This window comes from Taudactylus pleione, unplaced genomic scaffold (assembly GCF_031769625.1).
Source record: "Taudactylus pleione unplaced genomic scaffold, aTauple2 ptg001080l, whole genome shotgun sequence".
Classification (NCBI taxonomy): domain Eukaryota; kingdom Metazoa; phylum Chordata; class Amphibia; order Anura; family Myobatrachidae; genus Taudactylus; species Taudactylus pleione.
In genome coordinates, this window is record NW_028285481.1 from 1,035,982 (window position 1) to 1,062,914 (window position 26,933).

At 45.2% G+C, this 26,933-nt stretch overlaps 2 protein-coding genes across 2 annotated transcripts in view; both read right to left on the reverse strand.

Annotated features, from left to right (window-relative positions):
• Positions 1-4,262: 4,262 nt before the first annotated feature.
• Positions 4,263-22,638, reverse strand: LOC148453849 (IgGFc-binding protein-like). Its single transcript, XM_088461615.1, has 5 exons — positions 22,525-22,638; positions 14,102-14,672; positions 12,024-12,598; positions 5,778-6,299; positions 4,263-4,376 (listed from the first exon to the last, which is right to left on the reverse strand). The coding sequence occupies exons 1-5, from the start codon at positions 22,636-22,638 to the stop codon at positions 4,263-4,265; spliced, it is 1,896 nt and encodes a 631-aa protein (XP_088317741.1).
• Positions 22,639-22,923: 285 nt separating this feature from the next.
• LOC148453850 (IgGFc-binding protein-like) overlaps positions 22,924-26,933 on the reverse strand; it is a 141,041-nt gene continuing 137,031 nt past the window's right edge. Inside the window, exons 33-35 of the mRNA XM_088461616.1 lie at positions 25,432-25,622; positions 24,083-24,681; positions 22,924-23,202 (exon numbers count right to left, since the gene is read on the reverse strand). Of these exons, the coding sequence (XP_088317742.1) occupies positions 22,924-23,202; positions 24,083-24,681; positions 25,432-25,622 (1,069 nt within the window). The remainder of the gene's footprint in view (positions 23,203-24,082; positions 24,682-25,431; positions 25,623-26,933) is intronic.

Consider the following 26,933-nt stretch of genomic DNA (forward strand, 5'->3'; position numbering starts at 1 on the left):
AGTTTACCCATCCACATCCATGTCCCCTTCCACCCTAGGTTGCCCTCAATTCTCTGCCTCTTCTTTCCCCTCTTACCCCCCCCATTTTTACAGCCCTCTACTCACCAACCTTACTTTTACCCTTGGCTTCCTTCTTCCTCCTTGTCCATTTCCTGCCCAGAGCCCACCCAAGTCGCTCCACCTGCTTTGGTCACTTTGGCCCCTCCTCCACCTGTCGCGCAGCTTCCCCGCCCACTCCTTGCCCACCTATTCCCCCCCTTCTCCTCGTCCGCCGACTCCTCCAGCCCCGATTCCTGAGTTCCCTTTGCCCGTTACTCACCATGTTCATGTAGTTTCAGGTCCTCCAACTGCAGGCGGACTCTCGACAGAAGACTCTTCAGCTAGTGCAGCTGCTATTCCTGAACGTAACGAAGTGACCCCGGCTGTTCGGTCGGTGGCTTCTCCTCCTGAAGATATCGAAGGCGCGGTTCCGGGTCCCTCTCAGGATGGTATGATTCGTCTAACTCCACATGCTTTTTTTCCAGCTCATCTTCTCATTCCTATGATTCTCCTGCATGCCCGCGTAAAATTGCCAGGATGGTTGTGCGGCGGCTTGCTAAAAAGACAGGTAGTAGCAGCAAGAAGGTTGAGTCATGAATGCCCGAGGAGCCTGAACCAGGCTCGGATGCTGTGCACTGCGCGAACACCACGATTCTTCGCGGATTGCGTAAAAGTGTTCGGGAGAGAATTTGCAAGGGTAAATTTGTAGATTTTTTCTCGCTCACGGAGGAAACAAAAAAATGTTTGGCTAAAGCAAAAAAGCCTGGGGGTTTGGGAGAGGATACCTTCTGCAGTTTTAATGCCTGCTTGAAGGGTATGCTAATGTTTGCGGCATATTACCTCCATTCACGGGCACACGAGCATGTTAACATTCTGAAATACATTTTTTTGTTGCATGACATGTTTGTCCATTCCAGGGGTGTGGCATGGCACGATTACAATGTGCAATTTCGTAGAAAACACAAGGGTAGACGTGTTCTACCATTTGGTGTAAAAGATTTTGAAGTATGGTTGGAGGTTTCACAAAACCGTCGGCCCCCCTTGGACGTGGCTCAGCCCCGCAGGTTCCCGGCATCTCTGAGGTCGGGTGTGTCGGTTTTGGCGAGAGGCAAATGTTTTGCCTTTAATGACGCAAGGTGCACGCCTGGCGCTACCTGTTGTTTTCGTCACTCCTGTCATCTCTGTGGTGGCGAGCACTCGGCAAGGATTGCTGACAGGGATCGGGCGGTGCAGTATCCGAACGTCCCGAGGGCACAAAGAATGCTAGCTAAAGCTAGATCCCCTATTTACCTGGAGGCATTTTCCCGGTGGTTAGGGTGGTACCCCTTGTGCGGGGATGCTAAATTTTTGTTAGAAGGTTTTTCGATGGGTTTTCGTTTGCCCATTGCGACCCGCATTGTTTGTTTGCGCCCCGCGTAACTTGCTGTCAGCCAGAGACCTTGTGGATGTTTTGATGGCAAAAGTCAAGGCCGAGGTCCTGTTGGGGAGGATGGAGGGTCCTTTCCCTGTCCCTCCTTTGCAGGACCTCTGCATTTCCCCGGTAGGCGTGGTCCCCAAGAAGGTTTCGGGCAAGTTTCGCCTGATCCAACATTTATCCTACCCTGCAGGGGCTTCTGTCAATGATGCCATTCTGGCATCAGCTTGCAGAGTGGTATATCAGTCGTTTGATGTGGCTTTAGGCCTCGTTTGTCTTTTTGGATGTGGTGCATTGCTGGCGATGCTTGACATTGAGTCGGCTTTTTGTTTGCTGCCACTGCATCCAGAGGCCATGCGTTACATGGGCTTTCGTTTGCACACTGGTTATTTTGTGGATAAGTGTTTGCCAATCAGTTGCGCAGTTTCCTGTTCCTACTTTGAGAAATTCAGCTCCTTTTTGCACTGGTGCATTCAGGCCGGTACAGGTCAGGATGGCGTGGCACATTATTTGGATAATTTTCTCTTTATAGGACCAGGAGGGAGTGACGTCTGCGCAGACCTCCTCTTTTCTGCGCAAGCGCTCTTTCGGATTTTAAGGGTTCCAGTAGCATTGGATAAAACTGAAGGTCTCACTTCCCGCTTGTCTTATTTGGCTATTGAGATTGACACATTAGCTGGTTGTTGTCATCTGCCCCAGGACAAAGTAATTAAATTGCTAGATATGGTGGCAAGTTGTTTGGCGTCTGATAAGGTGAGGTTACGCGCAGTCCAATCACTGTTAGGATCCTTTAATTTTGCCTGCCGGGTTATTCCAATGGGCAGGGTTTTTTGTAGGAAACTAGAAAGAGCCACTGCGGGGGCCTTCTAGCCTCATCACTATATCCGTCTTTCATCGAAGATAAAAGATGATCTCCGGGTTTGGGCCAGATTTTTGGTTCAATTCAATGGCGAATGCATTTGGCCTTCGCCCCCCGTTGCCAATAAGACGCTCCAGCTTTTCACTGATGCTGCGGGGTCATCTGGCTTCGGGGCTTATTTTGAGGGGGACTGGTGTGCCGCTCCGTGGTCAACAGAATGGCACGACGAGGGCCTCACCAGCAACTTATTACTTTTGGAACTTTTTCCAATCGTGGTTGCTGTTGAACACTGGCATGAGCGTTTGAGTAACCAGCATGTTAAATTTAGGTGTGATAATCTGGGAGTAGTGCACGCCATTAACAAACAGAGAGCAGCTTCCCCTTTTGTGTTGCGCCTATTGCATCATTTGCTGTTGAATTGCTTGGAGTCGAATATCAGTTTCACGGCATGCCATGTCCCTGGGGTAGTTAATGAGATTGCTGACACATTGTCCTGTTTTCAGTTTGCATGTTCTTGCTCCCTTGCTCCTTTTGCTTCCCCTGTGGGTTTTATTTGCCCCCGTTTGTATGGCAGATTATCAGGCCGGCTTAGAGGGCTTAGCTCGGTATTCACTTGCCCCGGCGACCCTCAGAACACACTCGGCAGCCTGGCAGGACTGGCGAGCTTATTGCGCCCAGCCTGCCATGGAAGGTAAGTCTGCTCAGGAATTGATTTCGGTTAGGTCCAAGGCCTCTGTGGTTGCGGCGCTTGCGGGGATCTCATTCTTTTGCAAAATCAGGGGTCTTTTTCACCCCACCAAATCATTTATGCTAACTAAAGCTCTAAAATTTTGGGCGAAGGAGTTCCCCGCTCGCGCAGACTCACGTCGGCCAGTGGACAGGCAGCTGCTCCAGTCTCTACTGTCAGTCCTGGAGAAGGTGACTTCGGATTAACTTGAGGTTGCTCTTTTTAGCTCGGTGTTTGCTGCTGCATTTAACGGTGCTTTCCGAGTGGGAGAATTAGTGGCAGCTAGTAAGAAGTCAGTTTCCGCCGGCCTTATGATATCTGATATTGTGTTTAGGGATTCTGCTGTTTTATGTAAATTGAGATTCTCTAAGACGGATCAGATGGGGAGAGGTAGATGAGTGACCTTGCATCGGCAGGAAGACCTTTTAGTGTGCCCAGTTAAGTTGGCGTCCTCCTACATGGGTGTGCGCCCACCTGGGGGGTCGCAGTGGCTGGTGCTCGCTGATCGCACACTCCTCACTAAGTTTCAGTTCACTGCTATTTTTAGACATGCCTTAAAGGAGTTGGGTTTGGAGGTCTCAGCATTTGGGACACATTCTTTTCGCATAGGTGTGGCTACTTGTGCGGCTTTGGCAGGGGCTTCTCCCTCTGCCATTCAAATTGTAGGTAGATGGAAGCCAGCGGCTTATAAGTCCTATGTGCTCTGCAATAAGTTATAGTGCGCACCTTGCTAACCCGAAAACGTTGTTTATCTGCCAGTTGTTGAACGGCTAGTGTTCAACAATTGGGGGTGTGAAGGAGCCATGATCTGGCCCACTTTGGTTCACTGGTTGGGTTTTTTAGTTTTTCTTCTTCACTCGGGTTCTTTGTTTCCCCTTTTTATGCATCCCTGCTAGTTAGTTGCCATGTTCTTTTCCTTTAAGTCGCATCGTGGTGGTGGTTTTCTACAGAATCTCATGGTTAGGCTTGTTTTTTCTTTTCAGCACCTCCAAGGGAAGATGGACAGGTCTGGTTTGTGGGTCATTCCTATGTTTTCTGGGCAGAGAAACATGGGCTGGCTAAGCGTGCTAGTTTGTTGCTTGGTGGACGGTAAGTTCGTTGGATTGGTGTGAGAGGTTTGCGTGTGGCAGCTGTTCTAGATTTGTTGATCTCATCGATTTCCTGGGGGGTGCCGGAGTGGTTGGTGTTGCATGTTGGTGGTCATCTGAAGGGTGTCGAATTGATCATGCGTCTACGTGGTCTGTTGGAGGAGGTGCGAATGCATTGGCCAGAAGTTCTAATAGTTTGATCAGAGATGGTTCCTCGTTTAACTTGGAGGGGCACTCGCAAACATGCTGCTTTGGACAGAGCGAGAAAGAAGGTCAATGTGGTGGAGGATCGGCATGTACTTTCCTTGGGTGGTGTGGTAGTGCGTCACAGCTTTTTGACTGGTGATTTGGATCGATTTTTTCGCCCGGATGTTGTGCATCTAAATGCTCTTGGCCTTGGGCTTTTTATCAAAGATTTGCTATCCTTTCTAGATTAGCTTTTCTTTGGTGGCGGACCAGTCTTCCTTTGTTGTCTGGCTTGGCGGGAGTTCGCTGCAGCTCAGTGGCTTTATGTGGGGCAAGAAAACGTTGTGGGGGCACTTGCCCTCGATGTGCGTGGCGAATTTGTCCTTTTCTGTGCGAGGGGACCCGAGCGCTTTTTGTTCGGAAGCGTATTGGATTGGCCCAGGAGGGAAGCGAGACCCTCACATCGTAAGTGCGTCTATAGGAGGGTCGTTTTAGTCGTCCCTCGAGTCATTCGTATTTCAAAAGCTAGAACTGAGCTTGCAGCGTCTCTTGCCACCTTGGTTAGGTTAATTAATTAATTAATTATTAATAAAAAGCTGTGACCTTTTTAGCCAAGCTGTTTTGTGTCTGTGTCGTTATTTATTAGTTAAGTTAAGAAGGTTGTTTAAGGTTGAAAGCAATAAACCAATGTATCTCTTAACACTATTGTGGGCCTTTTGCCTGTACTGTATCTGTGGGTGTCTTTCTTGTGTGGGTCTACTACAGTGTTGGCTAACCTTGACACTCCAGCTGTTATGGAACTACATAACCCAGCATGCACTGCTACAGTTTTGCTATTAGGGTATGCTAAAACTGTGGCAGGGCATGCTGGGATATATAGTTCCACAACAGCTGGAGTGTCAAGGTTAGCCAACACTGGTCTACTACAAGAAGGAACCAATAAAAGATTCAAAACCATTAACAGAGCAGTTTATGTTAAAGATCGTACTCTTGGTGGTCTAAAAGTTTCAGATAAGTAAAAAGTCTGCAGATTAGGATATGACATCCATTCATTAAAGAGCTACTACTCTATCAGCACCTTCCTAGTTTTTGTTGCTGGCTATGATCATTAGGAAGAGTGGTGGATCTGAATGAAGTAGTGATACAGTACTCTGACAATATACAGTACTCTGATAATATATGTCAGAATAGCACAAATTGTATATATATATATATATATATATATATATATATATATATATACATATATATATATATATATATATATATATATATATAGTGTGTGTGTGCATATTTATATATATATATATATATATATATATATATATATTGGAACAGAAATATGTCCTTACACTTTTATGTGTATACTGTATGTTGTTTAGCACACATGGTTCAAGTGCCCAGCAATTACCCCAACTCACTGCAATATATGGGGCTCCTCCATTGGATCCCGGTCACACCCACGCTTTTGCAAATAGTCACATAATTCTGAAAACTGTTGCACAAGACTTTCTGGTCTCCTTTAACTCGGCAGACTTCAGTCACACAGTTGTCAAAGTACTCCTTGGGGTTGACATGATCGTGGCAAGCACTAAATACCCCTCCTTTGACAAGTAGCATACCACAGAAGTTTGTTTGTTCGTACAATTTTTTTTGCCCACATCTTGAGCAATCATTACTTAAACATTTATTCGGACACGTTCCCAGCGTGCAGTCCTTCCAGGCATCACCAAATACGGTTACATTGGTCTGATGCGATCCGTCGGGAAGCTGGAAATCATCTGTAGGGTCAGCATTGTAATTTCCACACAGGCCACAAACCTTCCCATGAAAATCATTGGAAATGTTTACGATGACCTGAGAGTTCAAATCATAGGTCACTTCAAGTCCAAATCTGGCGCTCAGCACTACTCTGAAGCCGTTCTGGTAAACCCAAATGTCTTTGTCTCTCAGGTGGATCGGCAGGTTAAATGGAACATCATCCACCTGCAAGAAAGAATTATGTTATTGTTAATGTCATTTTTATCATCTCCTGCTTTTGTAGTGATCAAGGAGACAATTCAGGTCAACATATTACTGCAATGGGCCTACAATCAATGCAACAGTGATGTCACCAGCCCTCTATGATAAATTATCTGGCTTCAGAAAGGAGCTTGAATGGATTTCTTAGCTGGAAAATATTTTCTTTTTATTAAATGTTTAACTTTCTTAATATTATATGACAAGGTACATTTCATATTACACTAGACAAAACTAGGGATGTGCGTCGACCTCCATGTTTTGGTGTTGGAACTGTCTTGCAAAACCAACCTCAGATGTTTTGGTTTTGGATCTGGATTTAAAAACAAAAAAATAGATAAAAAGTTTAAAAAATAGCTAAAATCATGTAATTTATGCAATCCAAAACCTGAAATTCGGATTTAAATTCCAAATTCCGAACCACAAAAAGATCAGAACTATCCGGATTTACCCAAATCTCCTCTGGAGATCAGAACTGCGACTCAGATTTACTCGGATTCACGAAATTCGTGTGGATTCGGATTTCTGGAGAACCAAACCACACATCTCTAGGCAAAACTATGTTATGCTAAGTGAAGGGGAGAGTCAATTTAAAATGTGCAGACACCTTTAGAGATGGAAATTCGGGGGCATGTCCAAGCTCAACTCTAAAATGCAGTGTAAAAATAATTGAGAGATGTTTTTGTTTTTCAAAACCACCATAAAGTGTTTTGGTTCGCATTCGGTTTTGGATTCCTTAAAAATCGATAACAAAAAAAAATTACAAAAATGTAATTAAAAAAATCATTAAAATCTGACATCATGTACTTGGACCTGTTTACATGCACTCCAAAACCTGAGTTCAGCTTTTAAATCCAAGTTCCGAACTGACTACAGAACCGAACCGGCACTTGGTTCAACTCAGAACCCCAAAGTGATTTTAGAACTGGGACTCGATTCCACTCAAAACCCCTAAGTTTGGGTGTGTTCATATTTCAGGAAAACCGAACCACTTATCTACAAAAATAATGCAGCCTGGTATTTGTGTTCAGCATTTAATTAAAAGCAGGTGGTAATTTAGCTGCATTAAAAAAAAACTCTATTCACCCCCGTGTATCGCATCATGGCTTGTCCAGGGACAATTATGCACTATTTGATCCTGGCACCTGAATGTGGATCTACAGTATACAGTATATGCCTTTCTTCATTCCAAAAAAGTCTCTATTTAAAATTGAAACAGTTCATAACCTATTTTACTTTAAATCTAAAGTAATTATAACACAGGCCTGCAAAATTGGGGTAATTGAAAACTGTCCTGCAATTTGATGACAGATTCTTATGGCTTTTGGCATGCTGATTTCAAATATGACCACCAAATTTCTCTATCAATACAAGGTTTTTTTCACAAAGTGAATGTGAAAATACGGGGAAATACTGTAGCATAATAATATGTATTCTGGTTGGAACATATTTATTTGTAAAAAAAAATTTTTAAGAATTTTATGCACATTATTGATGGAAATCCATTCTGACATTGTACAAAACATTAAAGATAGTTTTATTCACGTTTACAAGTCCTTATACTGCCTTTTCCTTTTGCCATCAAAGCTTTTGGTCCTTTTTGTCTTGTAGACAGCTTGCGGCTCTTCTCTGTGCGGCATCCAACAGTAGTCGGCAATCATGTTGATGTTCCAACTACCCTGGTATCCGCGTTCCATCTCCTTGATAGCTTGATAAAAGGTCAGAGAGTGCATTCTCTACCGCGCTCATAAATTAGCAGCACTGTTCTTTTACCTGTATTTTTATACATTTAACAAATTTTATCTACACTGTCTCTACATCACACAGCTTCCAGTACAGTTTTCATCTCACTTATTACCTCATCCACAGCATGAACACCCTTTCTTCAATCAGCCCCCTTATTCAGTGTCCCCATAATCCCCTACTTTATCCACCCCCATCCTCCCCCTCTTGTCTCCTCCGCTTGCTGTTAGGCATTAGGGGGAAAGCGTTAGGTTTAGGCACTGAGGGGGAGAGTTCGGGGTTAGGGTTAGGTAGGTGAGAGTCTTAGGTTTAGGCACTCAGGGGGAGGGTTAGATTTAGACTGTGGGGGAGGGAGGGTTAGGCACTAGGGGGGAGATTATTTTTAGGCACTGCGGGCGAGAGTTAGGAGTTAGGCACTAGGGGGGGAGCGTTAGGTTTAGGCACTGAGGGAGAGAGTTAGGGTTAGGTAGTAGGGGAGAGTGTTAGGTTTAGGCACTAAGGGGGAGGGTTAGATTTAGACTGTGGGGGAGGGAGGGTTAGGCACTAGGGGGGAGATTATTTTTAGGCACTGCGGGGGAGAGTTAGGAGTTATTCACTAGGGGGGGAGCGTTAGGTTTAGGCACTGAGGGAGAGAGTTAGGGTTAGGTAGTAGGGGAGAGTGTTAGGTTTAGGCACTAAGGGGGAGGGTTAGATTTAGACTGTGGGGGAGGGAGGGTAAGGTACTAAGGGGAGAGGGTTAGGTTTAGGTACTGAGGGGGAGGGTTAGATTTAGACTGTGGGGATGGAGGGTTAGGCACTAGGTGGGATGATTTTGGTTATTTACTGAGGGGGGAGGGTTAGGTTTAGGCTGCGATGGAGGGAGGATTAGGGGTAGGGGAAGGAGAGTATACTTACCTCTTTCTGTTGCGATTCTGACTGCCGGGATCCAGACTGCTGGCACCCTGTACCCAACCCTGTAAGACACTGCAGATGTATCAACCTTTCTAAAGGGGGCAAGTGGAGACGTTGCCCACAGTAACCAATCAGCTACGAGATATCATGTAGATTCTATAAAATGATAGGTAGAAGCTGTTTGTTGCTATGGACAACATCTCCATTAGTCCTCTTTAGAAGGTTTGTGATTCTCTTATTATGACTGCATATATCCCATGTTCTGTAAACCCACAAGTGCACAGAAGCCTCTATTGCAGGGGTGGGCAATAAGCAGCCCTCCAGCTGCTGCTAAACTATAAATCCCAGCATGCCTTGCAACAGTCTTAGCATTGTCAAATAGCAAAACTGTGACAGGGCATGCTGGGATTTGCAGTTCTAAAACAGCTGGGGGGCCGCTTATTGCCCACCCCTACTCTATTGGCTCAGGCATCACTGTGTGTATATGTACGAGGCTGCCTCTGTTTTCTGTCCCATAGGTAGATGTGGCAACGCTATGCTGGTTATTGTTATACATCCATGTGAAGCAATAAAAATAACTGACCCTTATGGTGCTGACAAAAAGTACCCCATACTGTACAAATATAATAATATTTATGAAATAACCCACATAGCGCTGCATGGGATAGTACACGGTTGAGTCTCCCATATCCAAATATTCCGAAATACGGAATATTCCGAATTACGGGATATTTTTAGTATGACTGAGAATGTGAAACCTTTGCTTTCTGATGGTTCAATGTACACAAACTTGTTTTAAAGCACAAATTCATTAAAATACAGTATACAATAACCTTCAGGCTGTGTGTATAAGGTGTATATGAAACATAAATGAATTTCATGTATGTACACAAACTTTTTTTGATGCTCAAAATTATAAAAAATATTGTATAAAATGACCTGCAGGCTGTGTGTATAAGGTGTATATAGAACATAAATGCATTCTGTGTTTAGTTGTGGGTCCTATACCCAAGATATCTCATTATGGTATGCAAATATTCCAAAATACGGAATAATCCGATATCCAAAATACCCCTGGTCCCGAGCATTTTGGATATGGGAGACTCAACCTGTACATGGCATCCTCAGATCAAGTGAACCAGCAGTTAGATCTGGGGGTGCGATGTACGACCCCATGGGAGCGCGCACTGGCCGATATCATGCCCACACATGGTGCAATATAGCAGCTATATTGTACCAATCCATCATATCGGCTGCTATATCACACCGTGTATGGGCACCTTACCCCTGGCCCGCATGTCACAGTGCCTCATACACAGTGTTACTCACAAAGGGCAGTGGCTGCACCACAATACTAGCACTAAACTGTAGTTCAGGGTGACGGGGGATACAGAGGAAGGCGGGATATATATAAAAATGATGGGCTGAAGCAAATATGTATGATGAAGAATAAGGGGGACATACATGATTACAGCAGGCAGAGGAGACAGAGAGACTTAAGACAATGGAACAATAAAAGATGAGAAATAATGACTGGGGAAGGTACAGTGGACCTTATTCAGACCCGCTATAAAGCGCTGAGCGCTCGCAAGCGGGTCGATGTTTAGGCCCTGCGCACGCGCAGTGGCCGCACTGACAGCAGTGATGTCAGTGGGGAACTCCCTGCTCGATCAGAGCAGGAAGCTCCCTGGGGCTTGCGGTTGCCGAGACCCAACCTTAGGGTCTCATCGCAAGCCCCGATGGTCGCGATGGTCTTGACCATCGCGACCATCAACCTGGTCGGTCACTAAAGCTGTGGGTGGTAACCCACAGCTTAGCTAGCGACCAGCAGGCCGCACTTCAAAACACAAGTGGCCGCCCACATTCAGAGCGACCGCTTACATTTTGCGAGCGCCTCTGAATGAGGGCCAGTATGTGTTGAGGACAAATAGAGACAAACATATGCTGTAACAGGAAATAAGAGAAGATACAGAGGATGATACTACAAGATGGCTTTTCTGGAGGAGTCTACGGGCCATATTCAATTTGAGGCAAAAAGTCTGAGGTCTGACTTTTCGCCATCATCACCGTTTTAGAAGGGGATAAAGTATCGGGCGTGTGCCCGCTTATCCCCGTATTCAATTAAGATCTGGTGAAAACGGGACCCGGCAGAAAGGTAAGTAGCGAAAAGTCCTGTCAGTTTTTGGAAAAATCATGCTGCCAACCCCCAAAAGATGTCCTGACATGGGGGTTCACTATGGGTACCCCAGATTTGTCCTGCCGAAGGCAGTCGCGGGTTTTGATAGCCGCAGCAGGTGCATAAATGCGGCTATAGAAGAAGTGGTGAAGAAAAGCACTTAGGTTTTTTTGGGGGGGTAAAATAACTAGTCCCATCAAATTTGGGGTACATGAAAATGGGTACAAGCATATTTTTAAGTCCCTAAAGTTATTTTTTTAAATTCTTCAAAAAATGCACCTGCCGCTACCAGCCGCATTCTAGAAAACACCTGATGCATACACGGGAACCCCCCTGAATCAATTTTGCTAGTTTAAAACTTTGTACCCCAATATATTCTTTTTTGGCCCCCAAAATTAAAGTAAATTTTTTTGGGGGTGTCCTGAGGATTTTTTTTTTTTTACACAGATTACTTTTAGGGGACATTAAAAAGGCTGCAGGTAATTTTTTTTTATTCTGCACCCCAAAACCCCAATTCTGCACTTTTTTTGCCATTTATTACATGGTGAAAACGTTTCCTCGTTTTTTAACAAAGACTTTTCGTCCCGGCTAAAAGTCTTTGAAATTGAATACGGGGATCATTGAAACAGGCGAAAATGATGTCATCGGCGTGGTCCCCACAGCGATGGACTGTTTGCCCCATATTGAATATGGCCCTATGGCTTAATGCTGCCGTCCCTGCACTCTTCTCCTGTATGCCCGACATGGGCTGGTCACACTCCATCTGGCGGCTGGACATTCTGTACCTCTGCATTGAAATGAAAAAGTCACTTGGAAAGAACTTGTTGGAAGAATAGGTTACATTATATATACCTGTATTATTATTATTAACGTTCCTTTACCTGGATTGCCCCTGGTTTTCTTTCGGTTATGACTATCTTAGTGTCTTCTACAAAAACTGTGACAGTCTTCGGAGCGCTGGCTGACACATAGACAGAGAAATTGGCTGACAGAGTGTTCTCCTGGCTGCAGGTTTTAGTAACTACATAAGTGCAGTCGCCTTGGAAATCGTAGATGAATCCATCGAATGTGTGAAAGTGAGAGAGCCCCAGCACTGAGCACATGGTCAGCTCGGTTGGGTGGCATTTTCTGACTCCATTGTGTATGTTGCAGGCTTCACGAGCAATGCAGGCAGATGGAGAACACTTCACCAAGCCTCCAGGATGGCACATACATTTCTTGTCACACTGCGATGTGGGGTAGAATATCTCATTGGTTTTGTAATAAATACCACGGTGGACACAGCCACACTGAGACACCGGAACACATCGGTCGCCATCAAGGAGGAAGCCATCTTTACAAACGCAGCCCTCTCTACAGCCAACATCACACCGACATGGGGATCTTATCTGGCTACAGGTCTTGTCACATCCCGCAGAACACAGCGTGTAGTAACTGTTTTCTGGGCACCAGGCCTCTTCAGGGAAGAAAAAAAAGCAACATATTAAAATAATATAATAACAGTAATAATAATAATAATTATTATTATTATTAGTCTGTAAATTCAGTTTGTTACACCTGAGGTGTAATTATTGATATTATGTACAATGAAGGTCGAACTCTTATTGATTAATACTAGATCTGGTTCCAGGCCTATATCTAACCAAATGAATAAATTATTTTTACAAAATAAAAGGAAACTATAAAGTAACACTGTGTTAATATTTGATACAGTTTTGTGCAAAAAAATTGTTTCTTCCATTTGTGTGAAGATATGATTCTAATTTTTACTCAGTTAGGTTAGCCGATATACAGGGGTTGCCGATAGTGTTGGGGTCCCCTGTAGGCTAATGCCTGCTAAAGATGCACAGCCATGCCCCCAATATTGTGCGGCCGGCCATGCCTTTAGTGCCACTAGTTATGGGGTATGCCACTTACAACATGCATAGCCACTAGCTCACTATTAAACCGTCAGTAGCCTTGTTATTTACAGGTTATATTATATAGACTAAAACTCAGAGGTGTCCAATGAAAATCCATATTGTGATTATCATCTTGGTGTCTAAGTAGATGCATCTTTGCAAAAATATATTATTTCTCGGTCTATATTTCTAATATGATTGTAGCTTGTAGATGCCAGGAAATTCTCAATCTGGCGTTTAGGAAATATGGGCCTGATTCAGACCCACTCGCGAGCGGCTGTCCGCTCGCAAGTGGGTCGATGGTGTGCACTGCGCATGCGCACGACGGAGGGAGCTCCGTCGTGCGCATGCGCGAGACGCGACGAGCGAAGGACTTTCCTTCACTCGTTGTGTCTGATCAAAGGGGGCGTGCTGTCGATGTTGATTGACAGCACGCCCCCTTTGGTGGGCGTGCCGGGGGCGTGCCTGCGAGACGGAGGCGTTCCCAAGGGAACGCCTACCGTCAGAAGCCGACCCCACTGACATCACTAGTGATGTCAGTGGGAGTGATTTTGGCTCTGATAGAGCCAACATCACTCCTGGCCCTGTGGTTGAGAAACTCAACCGCAGGCTTCTGGTCGCAGTGGCGACGGTCGCGATGGTCAAGACCATCGCGACCATCATCCTGCACGCTCATATATGCTGTGGGTGGTGACCCACAGCTATACGAGCGTCCAGGAGGACGCTCCATATTTATGGAGGTGGGCCCTGATTCAGAGCGAGCGCTCTGGTCAGAGCGTCCGGCTCTGAATCAGGGCCTATATCTTTAATAATGCACTATTTTTGCATGGGCTGTGCCGATTTTGATGTCTCTGAATTTTTTTTTTCACTCCAAATCATTTTTTTAAGAAGAAATAGGAAGAAATGTGTTACATGGAAATAAAAATTCTATAGTGCTTTTATTTTATTGGGTACTCAGACTGAGCCATGGTAGAGTTTATTTGATTTATATGGCTTTCCTATCATATGACGGCAGGATGATCAACACAAATGGCTCATGAAACAACTACAGTACTTACTACAGAAATTATCTTCTCTCCATTTATATACGGTCCCATTTGCTTCTTGACAAGCAACAGAATAGGCTTCAATCACTTTGCAGTACACATCTTGGCGTGCAAAATAAAAGCAAAAATCAGACAGGCAGTCTCGGAAGTAGAATTCGGGGTTTACAAGTCTATGACAATCTCGGAAAGGGCCATTACGGTTTAGAATAATTCCACACCCAAATAGTTTTTTCCTTTGCATGCTTTCCAAAGTTGTGAACAATGGGCAAGACACAGATTCCTGTTCTCTACACCCTTCAGAATTATTCATGTTTCGCCAACTATTTCCAAAACCTGAAACTGTTTTTGACATTTCGCCGTTCTTCATCGTCATGTCATCTTGTGTGTCACCATTATAGTTGCCACAGAGTCCACAAACAGCACCGGCATAAGACTGCGGAAGGGTAACAGTGATGCGACTATTCCAGTCAAACGTCACCTTAAGGCCAAATTTTGTCAGAATGACTGCATCCCACCCATGCACAAATATCTGAACCTGGTCCACATGCAGCCTGAATGGAAGGTTGACTAACACACCATTTACCTGAAACAAACATTTGAGAAATATTACATTTAATAAAAGTAAAAAATCTCAAACAAAACCAAAAATTCAAAAGTCTATTCACTTTCTATCAGTGCCCTGGGCAAGCTCCCTTTGCACTCTGGGACCCCCTTTCATCCAGTGCACATGACATCAAAGTGTGCTTAAAAAAAGGAGAAGGCCAAGAGTATGAAGTTGCGTGCGACCGAAGGATGGCCAGATTCCACTCCAGGGACCCCACATGAGCTTCTCCAGGCACCCAAACAGTTGAGCATGGGGAAGTAACTGTGTCACCCCCTGGATTTTGTACCCTGGCATCCCTGGTCACCCCACTGTTGGTATAGTCCTTCCTGCTACCATTGAATTAGTATTGAGTTGGTGGGGATTTTGTACAGTACTTTGCACTAACGAGACACCAGATTGCACCCTCTATCCAAAAGAAACATGATCCACCAGTAACTAATTTATTTCAGCAATGGCAATGACTTTACTATACAGTAAATTATAAAATAATAGAATTATTTATCTGAATGGAATACTAAATTCATTGTGTTTAATTACAGACTCACAGATCACAAGCTCTGCAGAATATTGTCCCTAATTAGCCCAGTAATATTCTCTTTATGCCTTTTGAAAAATTTTCCTTAACAGGAGGGCTGGAGACAATAGCAAGCCCTTAATGCCCCAGATGTTGGTACTTGTAGTTCCACAAGTACCGTACTGTGGAGTAGGCTTGCAGGGATCTATAGTCCTCCTGTAAAAAACAATCTTAGTTTGAAACTATTCCTTAACACTGTCAACCCCGCACCCACCAGCCAGGGATGCAAGGGATAGCCTCAGGCTTCATCCCCAGCCTCGGGTACCCTGGAGAGGGGAGAACCCTTTATTGGGGGGGTCCCCACCTCTCCAGTGATCCCTGACCTGGGCTGACTAGTTGGGGGTTATGAATGCTTTGGCTTGTGGAACCCATGAAGCAGATCCTCTAACTGTGGACTTACACCCCCGCTAGTAAGAGCCCATTGCTGGTTGAAAGAAATACAGGGAACCCCCACACATTTTTTTTGCATATTCCCTCAAACAGGACTGGCTCAAGAGTCCGGTGCTGGTTCATTGAAAAATAGGGGAACTTCATGTCATTTGTCCCCCATATTTCCTGCACCAAGACTGACTCCAAAAGCCTGGTGTTGGATATGCTAGAGAGGGGGGATTCCACTGTGTTTTATTTGCTCTTTTACACCAAATTTTTAACACGATACGCACATACAAGTACCAGCCTGCACGAATCTCACTGATCTGTGCAGGCTGCATGTTAGGGTGTTTGGTTGCAGTCAGACACCGGGAACACGGGCAGAAAACAAAATCTCATACAACATCAAAAAACACGATTCAGCAAAACACGATTCTTGGTAAATTTGAGTGTTCACAACTATATAGAATACTTAGCAAGAAGCTATAAAAGACATTCTTTTTACGGGGCACTCATTTTTCATTTATTGAAATATGCAATTGTAAAGATAATTTATGTTAAAATATAACCTTTATTTGTTATATTAAAAATAAAAAGGGTTCAAGAAATTAGACTCAAATTATATTTTTAATATAACAAATAAAGGTTATATTTTAATATAAACTATCTTTACAATGACATATTTCTAGAGTGCCCCATGAAAGGAATCTCTTTTATAGCTTCTTGCTAAATATTCTATATAATTGTGGATATCTATTCTAATCTATCACCAACCTTCTAAAAATACACTTTATTCAATTATTTATTTATAGGATAAGTTGGTTTGAAATTGAATATATCTTAATTTTAGTCCTGTGCGGGATCATTTCTAAATGACTTTAGACCATAAATTTGAGTGTTTTCAGCTGACAAAACTTTACCGTGTTCCTGCGTTGCTGAGCATGTTGAAACTTGGGCAAACTCAGGTAAGACACGATTCTTAGTAAATTGACCCCTTAGTGTGGAGGTACAGTACTATAAATCTTGTATCAGTTTATCACTATGCTGCTCCATTTCTCTGAGGTCTATTATCTGGTTTTTTTATAGAAAAAACACTTGATAAATTAGACATTGTAGCCCAGGCAACATTTTTGCAACTTACTGTGTTATGAAGAGGGATTATTCCTCTCCGGTAACTTACACATGCGCAGTCCGATGATGGCACGTGCACATTGTGAGAGCCGGGCCCGGCAGCTATCACTTTTTGTTCTGTGCTGGCTCCAGCGCTTATTGGGGCCCATGTTCTTATTAACACTATGGGCGTGATACTTTTGCGGGTGGCGCATCAGCAACTTAATGTTGATACCACTACAAGCCCTCAGAGCCGCCTGCAGCCGCACCGGGCCCAGGTGACAGGGGGCATGGCCTAATTGTGGGAGGTGTGGACACGCCCCTTTAGAAAAAAAATAAAACAAATATTTGCACGCTGGGGGGCGGTGCTGTGTGCCCCTCAGCCTGGCGCACAGCCAATGGGGGGGGCGCAATCAGCATGATCGTTCCCTGCTGTTGTGAGCAGTCTCCCAGCGCTGTGACGTAAGAGGGAGGGGGTGCAGTGCCGGACCTGGGCCCCCACCGGGCCTCTCTAGCAAGCCCGGGCCCGGGTAATTAGTACCCGCTCTCCCCCTCAGCACCCAAATGTTAAGTTTAGAATCCTCATCATAGTATGGCCTCCATTGTGAATGATTAATCGCCTGCGTACGCCTTACACAACCACTTCAGCAACACGCCCATAAACACCCATAAGATGCATCTCTGTCTGAATAGAAACCTCCCAGTCACACCCAGTAATGCTCATTTCCAGTACTCTTCTGCGTGTGTGCATCAGAAATCGCTACTGTGACTCTGAACAATCATAATTGGGACATAGGCGCAGTGCGACTTAAGACGCATGCGCAGTAAGAAAACAATTGCTCAACTACGTCTGACATCAGTATAGTAACAGGATCAGGTCCTATATGCAGTCATAAGAAAAAGGAGCTTATTGAAGGAATATGTAGGCAATGAAGCATCAGCCCTTAGAGCTTCCAGAAGTGATGTTATGAACCCCCTGAGTGCAGTTGCTCAATAATACCTCTTTTCCACCAAACACCCAGGTCCGACCCATTTATACCCCTTTTACACCAGAGCAAAAACCTGGGTTTTTGCTGGGTCTACCCGGGTCGCAGCTCAGTGTAAAAGGGTCTCTGAAAAATAACCTGGGTCAAGTGACCCTGCAATCCAGCCCAGGTAGCTACCAGGGTTGGACCCAGGATGGACCCAGGTAATGGTGCAGTGTAAACGGTGCAACCCAGGTTATCTGACCTGGATCATGCCTAAAATGAGAGGATTGGTGGTTGTGGAGCATTCACCTCCCACTTTTTATGACCTCACAGGTTTAGCAGGGCAGACCTGAGTTCAGTGTGAACAGGGCTGACCTGGGAGTAACCCAGATCAAAGGTGCAGTGTAAATGGGTCTGACCTGGGTCTGACCAGGGTTGGAACCATGTCCAAAAACCCAGGTCGGACCTGGGTTTTTGGTGGAAAAGAGGTATTACACTGCACCTTCAATCTGGGTTACTCCCAGGTCAGCCCTGTTCACACTGAACTCAGGTCTGCCCTGCTAAACCTGTGAGGTCATAAAAAGTGGGAGGTGACTGCTCCACAACCACCAATCAGCTCATTTTAGGCATGACCCAGGTCAGATAACCCGGGTTACACCATTTACACTGCACCATTACCCGGGTCCATCCTGGGTCCAACCCTGGTAGCTCCCTGGGTTGGATTGCTGGGTCACTTGACCCGGGTTATTTTTCAGGGACCCTTTTACACTGAGCTGCGACCCGGGTAGACCCAGCAAAAACCCAGGTTTTTGCTCTGGTGTAAAAGGGGTATTAGTCACAGGACATACAGTACATAGCACAATGAATGCAGTGATATTTGTTCTAGGCAAAATACAATAACAGGGAAGTGCAGGTACTGTATAGAGATGGTAAAGGTAGGATGCGCAAAGCAAGGCAATGAAACTTGACCACAGGAGCTCATAGGAATACAAGACTAGAAACAATAATACTGAATAGCAGGAGGTTAACTTGATGAATGGCAGAAGTTCCTTTGTGTAGAAGGTATAGAACACAGGATTTCAGGGCAAAACAAAGTCCAGAAACATTGGAGTACAAAAGAGCAAAACAGGTACAAGAGGAGTCCAGAAATCATGAATGAAACATGAGATGCTTATACTAAGCTTGGTAAACAGAAAAGGAGCACAAAAAAACCCCATTCATTACCCAGCAATGACTACTGAGCTTATACAGACTAAGTAGCCAGCTGTCACTTGTAGTCAATACTGATAATTGAGTTATTAATTATCTGACACTTAGGGCCGTATTCAATTTGAAGCGAAAAGCTGTTTTCACGTGTTTTTGGCGAAATCTTTTCTCCGATGACATAATTTTCGCCTGTTTGGGTTTTACTCCGTATTCAATTTGAAAGATTTTTCCGCCCAGACGGGAAGTCAATGCAATGTGATAGGTGACATAGTTTCGCCTTTGATTAGCAGGCAGAAAAAAGTGCAGAATTGGGGTTTTGGGGTGCAACGTTGCGGGAACCCCCGTGCAGCCTTCAGACAGTCCCCCAAAGGTAAACTGCGTCAAAAATAAAAAAAAAACATTTAAGGACACCCCAAAAAATCACTTTCAATTAGGGGGCAAAAATGTTGGGGGACAAAGTTAAAAACTAGCGAACTTGACTCTGGGGGGGTCCCCAAGTGTGCCCCAAGTGTTTTTTTGATTGCAGGCGCTTGTAGCAGGTGGATTTTTCACGATTTTTTCAACTTAACTTTAGCAACTTTTAAATATGCTGAACCCCATTTTCAAGTACCCCAAATTTGCTGGGATAACTTATTTTCTGGAAAAAATACTCCTGAATACTATTCTGCACCACATATAGAAAAACGCTATTTAGCAGCTCATGAGCCCGTTTAAAAACACCAAATGCCTTCAGCAAGCCAAATCGGGGGGTACCATAGCTAACCCCCATGTCAGAGCATCTTTTGGGGGGTGTCAGGTCGATTTCCCCAAAACTGACAGTACTTTCCGCCTGTTCAAGTTTCGCCGGGTCCCATTTTCGTGTACTTCCATATTGAATACGGAGTTCATCGCGCACAGCCGCAATACTTTTCCACCTACAAAAGACAAAAATGTAGCCGAAAAGTCTGGGAGGTGGAAAAGTATTGCAGATCCGCTCTAATTGAATTCGGCTCCTGGGCACAGAACAGAGGGCCTGATTCAGATCTGGACGCTATTTGCGGACGGTCGTTCTTAAAAAGAGGCCGGATATTTAAATTGAGTGCTCGCTCTTTGCGGTGTGATGACGCCTCTATGTCTGAGCGGGCGTCTGAAAAATGCGCTCGCTATTTTGTAAAGATGCCCCTTTGCCGTTCGCATAACACGTCATCTCCGCAATTTATTGGATTAATCGGGAACATTGAAATTCATCTGAACTGCTCGCAGTGCTTGTGGTAGAATTTACTTCCCGCAATCACTGCGAGCAGTTCAGGCTAAAAGACAACCAAGTGACATGGTCGATGACGCTCCTTTACTAATTATGCACTCCCATTAAATGCCGTTTTGACCGTTAGGCACGCCTGCGTTCGGATCTCAAGCACCTTCCCCTGTTACCACCCACAAACGGTACATTCTGTCAATCAAATTAGCAGCCCCTTGTTGTTTTACGAGCACACGATTTCCGACCGCAATTACTGGTTTGCGCATGCACATTACGACCCATACGCATGCGCAGTTGAGCGAACGAGCGGCCGCTTATCAGCGGCTCTGAATCAGGCCCAGAGTCCAAACAGCAGCACATCTGGTAAGGCCCAGCACTGCATCTCACATAACCAGAGGCCTGGCGACCCCTGGTGGTAGGGAATCATACTGCTGGGGAACATGGAAAAGCAGAAGAGAGAGGGGGCCCGATTCAGACCCGGACGCTAAGTAGCATTCGCTCGTAGCTGCCGATGGTTCGCATTGTGTGCATGCGTATTCACTGCACTGCTCGTGTTCAAACCACTGTGATAGATCGGGAAGTGTTCGCTCGTCGAGCATAGACAGCCCACCAGAGTGAGTGACAGGAGAAGATGTTTGTGGGTGGTGATAGGGTCTGGCCACTAGAAACGGGGGAGTGGAGGTGCAAATGCAGGCGTGCCTGACCGAAATAATGCTGGATCAGAGGCGTGCAGGCAGCGTTATTGTACACATCATCTGTTTGTATTTCACACTGAAGTGCTCGTAGTGCTTGCAGTAGGGTATAGTCTACCTCAAGCGCTGCGTTCGCTTCCAATGGTACCCGATGTATCGATGATTGCATACACTTCCTGGAGATGACGTGTGCAAGTGGGCGTCTTAAGACAGCCTGGTGGATGTCTGCATACACAAAGCGATCGCACAGCAAGCCATAGTGGGCATGCTTATGCCATGCCATGCGATCACCTGCCATGCCGTCACTTAGCCAAATTTGCATATGCTGGGAAAGAGCGTACGCATCTAGCGACCGGGTCTGAATCGAGCCCAGAGTTCTAACATCATGCTCATCTCCGGAAGGCAGATTCCAGACACCTTAAGGTAATTTTTTTCTTTTTCTTGTTTTTGCTTTTCACTTTGGAAATTTCAGACGAGTCAGACTTCCTCCTGGGAAAGATACATGTTTAAGCAATATGACTATATGACTTTTTATGTCATCATTGAATTTATCATCAGAATCAGAGGCGTGACATAAGGGGGCATAATCGACTCTGAGGTGGAATTGGTATGGTACCAACTCTGCAGACCCAGAAAAGGAGACCGGAGGGGACATGGCACAAGTAAAAGATGCAATCTGGCAGAATTTGCACATCAATGCATGATTCAGTGCAAGATCGAAATCTGGAGGCTTAACCCCGAGCACTTAATCTGAAGGACAGCAGGCAGATGGCCCCCTTGATATGGGAGATAGGAACAGAGGGTCTCATTCAGACCCGGTCGCAAGCGCCGATGCACTCGCAACCAGGTCGATGGTCCCCACAGAGCATGCGCACGATGGAGCCAGCTCCGTCGTGCGCATGCGAGAGACCCGGCTAGCGACGGGCACTCCGTTGCTAGGGGTCTCGTAGCAGATGGGACGAGCTGTCGATGTTGAGTGACAGCTTGCCCCATTTGCTGGACGGGCCAGGGGCGTGCCCGGCCAAACAGAGGCATTCCAGTCGGAACGCTTGCCGTTTGGGGGCGGCCCCACTGACATCATTGATGATGTCAGTGGGGAACTTCCTGCTCAAACAGAGCAGGAAGTTCCCTGTGGCTTACGAGAGCCCAGATCCAACCTTAGGCTCTGGTCGTTAGCCCCACTGGTCGCGATGGTGATGACAATCGCGACCATAACCCTGGTCGGTCGCTAGAGCTGTGGATGGTAACCCACAGCCTAGCGATCGACCAGAAGGCAGCACTTAAAAAAGTATGTGGCCGCCCTCATTCAGAGCGATCGCTTCCAGCAAGCGATCGACTCTGAATGAGGTCCAGAGACCATAACCACTGGAATAGTGGCAGACATTCCCTGGATACGGAACTGGGCAGGAGTCACTGAATTCTGGACCTGGGCAGACAAGATTAGAACCACTGGACTGGTGGCAGATGTGACTGAAATCACAAGACTGGCAGCAGTCATCCTTAGGACACTGGACTGGACACATGATTTGGTAGGATGCCTGGATCCGACCTACGGCTTGGCGGGAGGCTTGGACTGTGCACATGACTTAGCAGGAAGCCCATACTGGGCACACATCTTAGCAGAGAGCCCGGATTGGGCACACGACTCAGAAGGAACAGATACAGGTATTGGTACCTTGGCAAGCTCAGCAGGACTGGCAACTCGAGATAGCAGGACCTCATGCCCAGAGAAAAAGGCAAACAGAGCCTCAGGCCCAGAAGCATATGCATTTTGCAAGGCTTGGATCATACCTCAGAGCTCGAGAATGGCAGGTGGCACCTCTCAGACCTCTTGCAAGGTGACAGACACCTCTCAGACCTCTGACAAGGCAGCAAACACTTCTTGCACCTGTAGCAAGGAAGACACCTCTCAGACCACCGGCAAGGCAGCAAATACCTCTTGGATTTCTGGCAAAGTAGGTACCTCTCAGACCTCTGGCAAGGCAGCAATAATTTCTCAGACCTCTGGCAAGGTGACAGACACCAACTGGACTTCTGGCAAGGCAACACAATTTTTGGACCTCTGACACAGCAATCACCTCTTGGACCTCTGGCAAAAGCGATCATGTCTCAGACCTCTGGCAGAGTAATCACGTCTAAAACCTCTGGCAAAGCGATCATTTCTCAGACCTCTGGCAAAGTGATCACTTCTCGGACATATGGCAAAACAATCACTTCTAAAACCTTTGGCAAAGTGATCACCTCTTGGACATCTGGCAAAGCAATCACCTCTTGGACCTCTGGCAAAGTGATCACCTCGTGCCTCTGGTAAAGCAATCACCTCTTGGACCTTTGGCAAGGTGACAGACAACTCCTAATGCCCAAAGGCAAGAGCTGATGGAACCACATGCCCAAAGGCAACGGCAGACAAAAGCTCATGCCCAAGGCAAACACAACCTCATGCCTGAGGGCAAGGGCAGTGAAAAATTATAGTGAGGATGTACTGACTTGTTTCAATATCTACCCAATTAATGAAAGACACAGAAACAATGGGTTTCGGACGTATTGAAAAATGTAATTATATAACATGGGAAGCTATAACAATATGGATTTTTAAAAAAAAAAACCTATATACTGTACTGTATAACAATTGAACTCAACTATCGTCCACTTAAGTAGGATGTAAATACAGCAAGTGCAAAAAGAGCAAAAGTGATGAAGATTAGAATAAATGGAGGCCATTAATACATAAGCTCCTATCACAATTTACAGTCACAAAATAGTAGTATTTTCCCTAGATCAATCCAGGAGAATTAAGTCCCCTATGTGGTGCACTCTAATATGGCCATAAGCACTACGCATGTTTTGATTTGTCCCGATTGGCTTATTTACATTAATGTACTGTGATTACCCTTATTCTCCAGGGGTCATATATTATTTGATTAATATTTAGGGCATCTGGATTTATTTATTGAAAATATTCATCATATTGCCAATGGCTGAAAATTGTCTGAATAACTTATTGGCCAATCTCTACATCACAATTAATAATCTGACTTATATTTTTAAATATCTACTTTTGGTCTTACCGACCCGATGTGGTTTGTAGATCCCATCCAAGATGCAGAGGCAAAGGATGCAAGTTCTGCCGGTGGGGCCTGATGGTAGCTTTGATGATATCCAGAGTCTATTCTTTAAAGGACCCTTAGGGAGACAAAAGCTTCAAACGCAGACATATTGATAAATGTATTTACCTTAGCTCTGTGTGCGTTATCTCTGTTCAGAAAGATCTGAGTGTTGTCCACATTTACCACCACAGATTTGGTATAAGAGACATGTCGGATACTTCGGCTCCTGATGAAGATCTCTACACTGAAATCTTTTAGTCCACGACTCTTATCGCATAACCCTGATAGCAGATATCTGCATGTGCCATGGAAGTCATACTGTACATTATCAAACGTAATGTAGTGTGGATCTCCAAAGGTCGAGCATTGGCTGTAGCTAAGTGGATAGCAGTCTATAATGCCATCTTTGTCTGCACAGGCTTGACCGGCTTTGCAGCTGTAATTCCAACACTTGACTTCCTGTGATGCGGGATCGCATTCACACCTTTGTGTACAGCTGTTATCCCCCCAAAATGTCTCACTGGGAGGGTAGTAGCGTCCGTTACAGAAGTGGCTACAGTTGGTCTTTAGGATACATCTATCTTCATGGAACACAAACCCATGGTTACACTCACAGGTTTCTAAGCATGGCATCTGCAGGAGGCATGAAGCTTGGCTCCCGGCACAGGTTTCAGGGCACGGATTTCCACAAGGATTGTAGAGACTGTGATTTGGACATTCAATTTCTTGTAAAAAAAAAAAGAAGTAAGGTCAAAATAAAATTAGATTAAAATTAAGAAGAGGTTAAATGACAAAATTCTAGGATTTCACAAACTAAATATAGTTACATGATTAATCACCCCCCCCCCCTCCCATTCCTTTAAGTAACTGCAAGGTTGATTCGACTGCAATTGAACTTGCATTGTGTGCACTGAGCTAGATGCTGATATTCACTATACTGTATGTCAAGTTGTATTATCTGAGCACAACCCCCCTACTCGCACACTTTTTTTCATCATTATCACCTTATAATTCCTCTCTCCAGGGAGCAGCCTGGAGAGGAGAATGTAAATGATCACTTTGGGGGTGGGGCCGGGATCAATATTTCATTAGGTCCCACCCCCACTGCCTCAAAATGATACAAGTCAGGGCACCGGTGGGAGGGTGCGGGGCTAAACCGCTGCGATTTGCATTACTTTTAGCCCTGTCCCCTCCTTACGGAGCCGCGATTCTCTGTATTATCTCTCCATCCTGCTCATTTCAGTAAGTGGGCGACATGCGGGAGATTCGCCCACACTTCGGGGGTGCAGGGGACAACCCGAAAAATTGGGAGATTCCCGCTCCTATCAGGAGAGAAGGTAAATATGCAGCATCTCATAATGACATGTAGAGAGGAGCTAAGATGATTTAGGCGAGTTCTGTATTGCTATTGTGCACAGTAAACAATGAATACATGACATGAAATAGAGCAGTACGTAGCTCTTTTTAGGATATACCACAGCCAACTTTTTTTCTCCACTCCTCCACGTGAATCCCTTGAATCTGGCAGACCAGTAAGTACACTGATACAGCCTCGCACAGTACTCTCTTGTAGCCTCCATTTTGGACCATGTCATAAACACAGTTGTTCATGAACGTCTCGGGATTAATGAACGTGTGACAGAGATGGAAGGGTCCATAATCCTCGCTGCACAAAGAATGTAAACATAAATTAATCATTTAAATGGCAGCTTATTCAAAATACAGGCGTACTCAGGTTTGCACTCATTGGCCCTCATTCAGAGCCGCTCGCAATTAGCGCTCGCTCGTTCATAAAAAGGGGGTGGCTATTCAAATGAACCGTTCGCTCTTTGCAGTCTGTTGTCACCTCCATGTCTGAACGAGCGAGCAAAACATACGCTCGTTTATTTGATAAAAACGCCCCCTGGCCGCTCGCATCATACGTCATGTCCGCTATTTATTAGATTAATCGAGTACATCGAACAGCGTATGAACTGCTCGCTATTCTTGTGGTTGGTTTTTTCAACCACAATATTGCGAGCAGTTCTGACTATAAAATAACCCAGTGACGTGGTGAATGACGCTGCTGTATTAATTATGCACACCCATAAAACGCCCGCTTTGACCTTTAAGCACGCCTGCGTTCTGATCTCCACTCCCCCTTTTCAAGCACCTTCCCCTGTTACCACCCACATACGCCTCATTCTGTCACTCAAATTAGCAGGCACTCGCTATATAGCGAACAAACGATTTTCGGCCACACCAACTGGTTCGCGCATGCGTACTAAAAACCGTACGCATGCGCAGATGTGCAAATATCGCTCGGAACGAGCGTACTGCCGCTTACGAGCGGCTCTGAATGAGGGCCATTGTCTACACTCACAAGCTATTAAATAAGCCCCTATAGGTTTAGACTTTACAGCACAGGTCCTTCTATTTACAGCAGAAGCCAGCTTGTAACTCTTATGAAAACACCATAATAACAACTTCAATCTAATAAATAAAGACACGACAACTGTATATGGCGTTAAAATTGGTCATCAATATACTGATAACATTAAGAGAGGACAATTGTGGTGAGGAACAAGTGGGATGGCAGGTTAATACATAGTCAGGTTATATAACAGGTACTGCAACTACAGTAGCCTAATATCTCAGAAAGGGGGTGTATTCATCCAGCCCCATGTCATCAGGTTAAACCTGCATCAGGCGCAGCTGGCCTGACAGGCGCCACAAAGCTGTTCTCGCTCACCTCTCCGCCGCAAGGGGGCACAGGGTCCTGCCCCTCCTAGTACCTTCCTATCTCTAGGTGCTGTTTGAAATCCCCCTAGTCAGTTTTTCCACCGCCTGCGTGGAGTGCAGTAGTGACCTTCCTGGCCTCTCAGGCTCATTGCGCCCGAACTCGTCTGACTTTTGAAGATACGTATTTCTTTTTATTTTCTCACAATTTTGTGTATTTTGCTCATTTTATGAATGAAAATTACAAAGGTTGTGGGTA